Here is a 1,237-nt window from a genome sequence, read left to right as displayed (position 1 = left end):
CCCCATTTCTCCCTGGGGGGGCACCCACATGCTGGGATAACCCCCCCACACCCCTCAGCATCCCATGGGGACATGGGGGTGACACCTGGACCAGCATCGCTCCTGGTCCCCAGGGAGGATGGACACAGGCTGGAAGATGGTTCTGGGAGAGGGGAGGAGATGGTGGGGGGGTCCAGGGGGGCACCCAGGCTCTGTCCCCCGACTTACTTTCTTATTCTTCTCATACAGATCTTTCAAGAGCGCGTCCAGCTCGTTCTCATCGATGAAGCCGCTCCCATCCTGGATAATGAAGGAGGGATGTCAACAGGGGGAGGGACACGAGCCCCGCGAGCCCACCCCCCAGGCATGGGTGCAGGGGGCACCCCCAGAACCTTCCCCAGCACCGCCAGGACTAAACTCAGTGCTTGCACCCCAAATCAGAGCAGGGAACGGACCCAACTGGAAACACGTGGGGGTTGGGGTTGGTTTTTTGCAGATTATTGTTTCTTTGGGGCAGTTTTCTGGGGCCGGGTCCCTACCTTGTCATAGAAGGCAAAGATGGCGTTGAACTCCTCCGAGGACAGCTTCATCCCCTGCGCGGTGGCAAGGGACACAGGGCGTGAGGGAGGGGATGGAGGTGCAAGCAGGGAACAGGAATGGGGTGTTTTTTTTGTTTGGTTGCTTTTTTTTTTTTTTAAATTTTATTTTACCTGAAACTTCAGCAAGAAGTTTTCTTGCACAGGCAAAAGTCTGAAAAACAAGAAGTGCAGGGATGAAGCAGCTGGGAAAAGACACTTTTTTAAACCGAAATGACTTTTTCACTCAGAAACATGAGCAAGTGACAGAGGAAAACTCTCTTCCTTGGCAGCCTGAGCAGACTTTTCCCAGACGTGACCGTTTCGGGGTGTCTTTCCCTCCCCACCCGTGATCTTACCGGGACATCTCCGAGAGTCCCAGCTTCCCGTCACCATTCATGTCGAACATCCGCAGCTGCGGGGACGCAAGCAGCACCCGGTCACCCATCACCTCCTCCTCCCCTCCCTTTTCCCGCCGTGGGGCAGCAGGACCCCCGGGAGAGCCATGGCCCCCCAGGACCAGCCCAGAGCTCCCGCTTACGATGGTCTGGGTGTACTCCTGCAGCTTGGGTTCATCGTAGGGCCGGTTCGCCTTCTTCAGCAGGTCCGACAAGAAGCCCTGGAAGCAGAGGGCTTTGCTGGCTGTCCCTGTCCCTGCTGTCTGGGGGGATGCCCCACTGGCG

The 1,237-nt window shown here is 57.4% G+C and overlaps 1 protein-coding gene across 1 annotated transcript; it reads right to left on the bottom strand.

Moving 5' to 3' along the window:
* Positions 1 to 207: 207 nt before the first annotated feature.
* LOC104471555 (calretinin-like) lies at positions 208 to 1,215 on the bottom strand (the record flags this gene model as incomplete). The annotated part of the gene is made up of 5 exons (XM_010086930.1): positions 208 to 279; positions 519 to 572; positions 690 to 729; positions 914 to 969; positions 1,096 to 1,215. Coding segments are annotated over 5 exons (342 nt in total), but the record flags the coding sequence as incomplete, so codon positions are not given.
* Positions 1,216 to 1,237: the final 22 nt, after the last annotated feature.

Source organism: Pterocles gutturalis, unplaced genomic scaffold (genome assembly GCF_000699245.1).
Source record: "Pterocles gutturalis isolate BGI_N339 unplaced genomic scaffold, ASM69924v1 scaffold32036, whole genome shotgun sequence".
NCBI lineage: Eukaryota > Metazoa > Chordata > Aves > Pterocliformes > Pteroclidae > Pterocles > Pterocles gutturalis.
The sequence above is the reverse complement of the archived record's forward strand: the minus strand, read 5'-3'. Positions and strand labels throughout refer to the sequence as shown.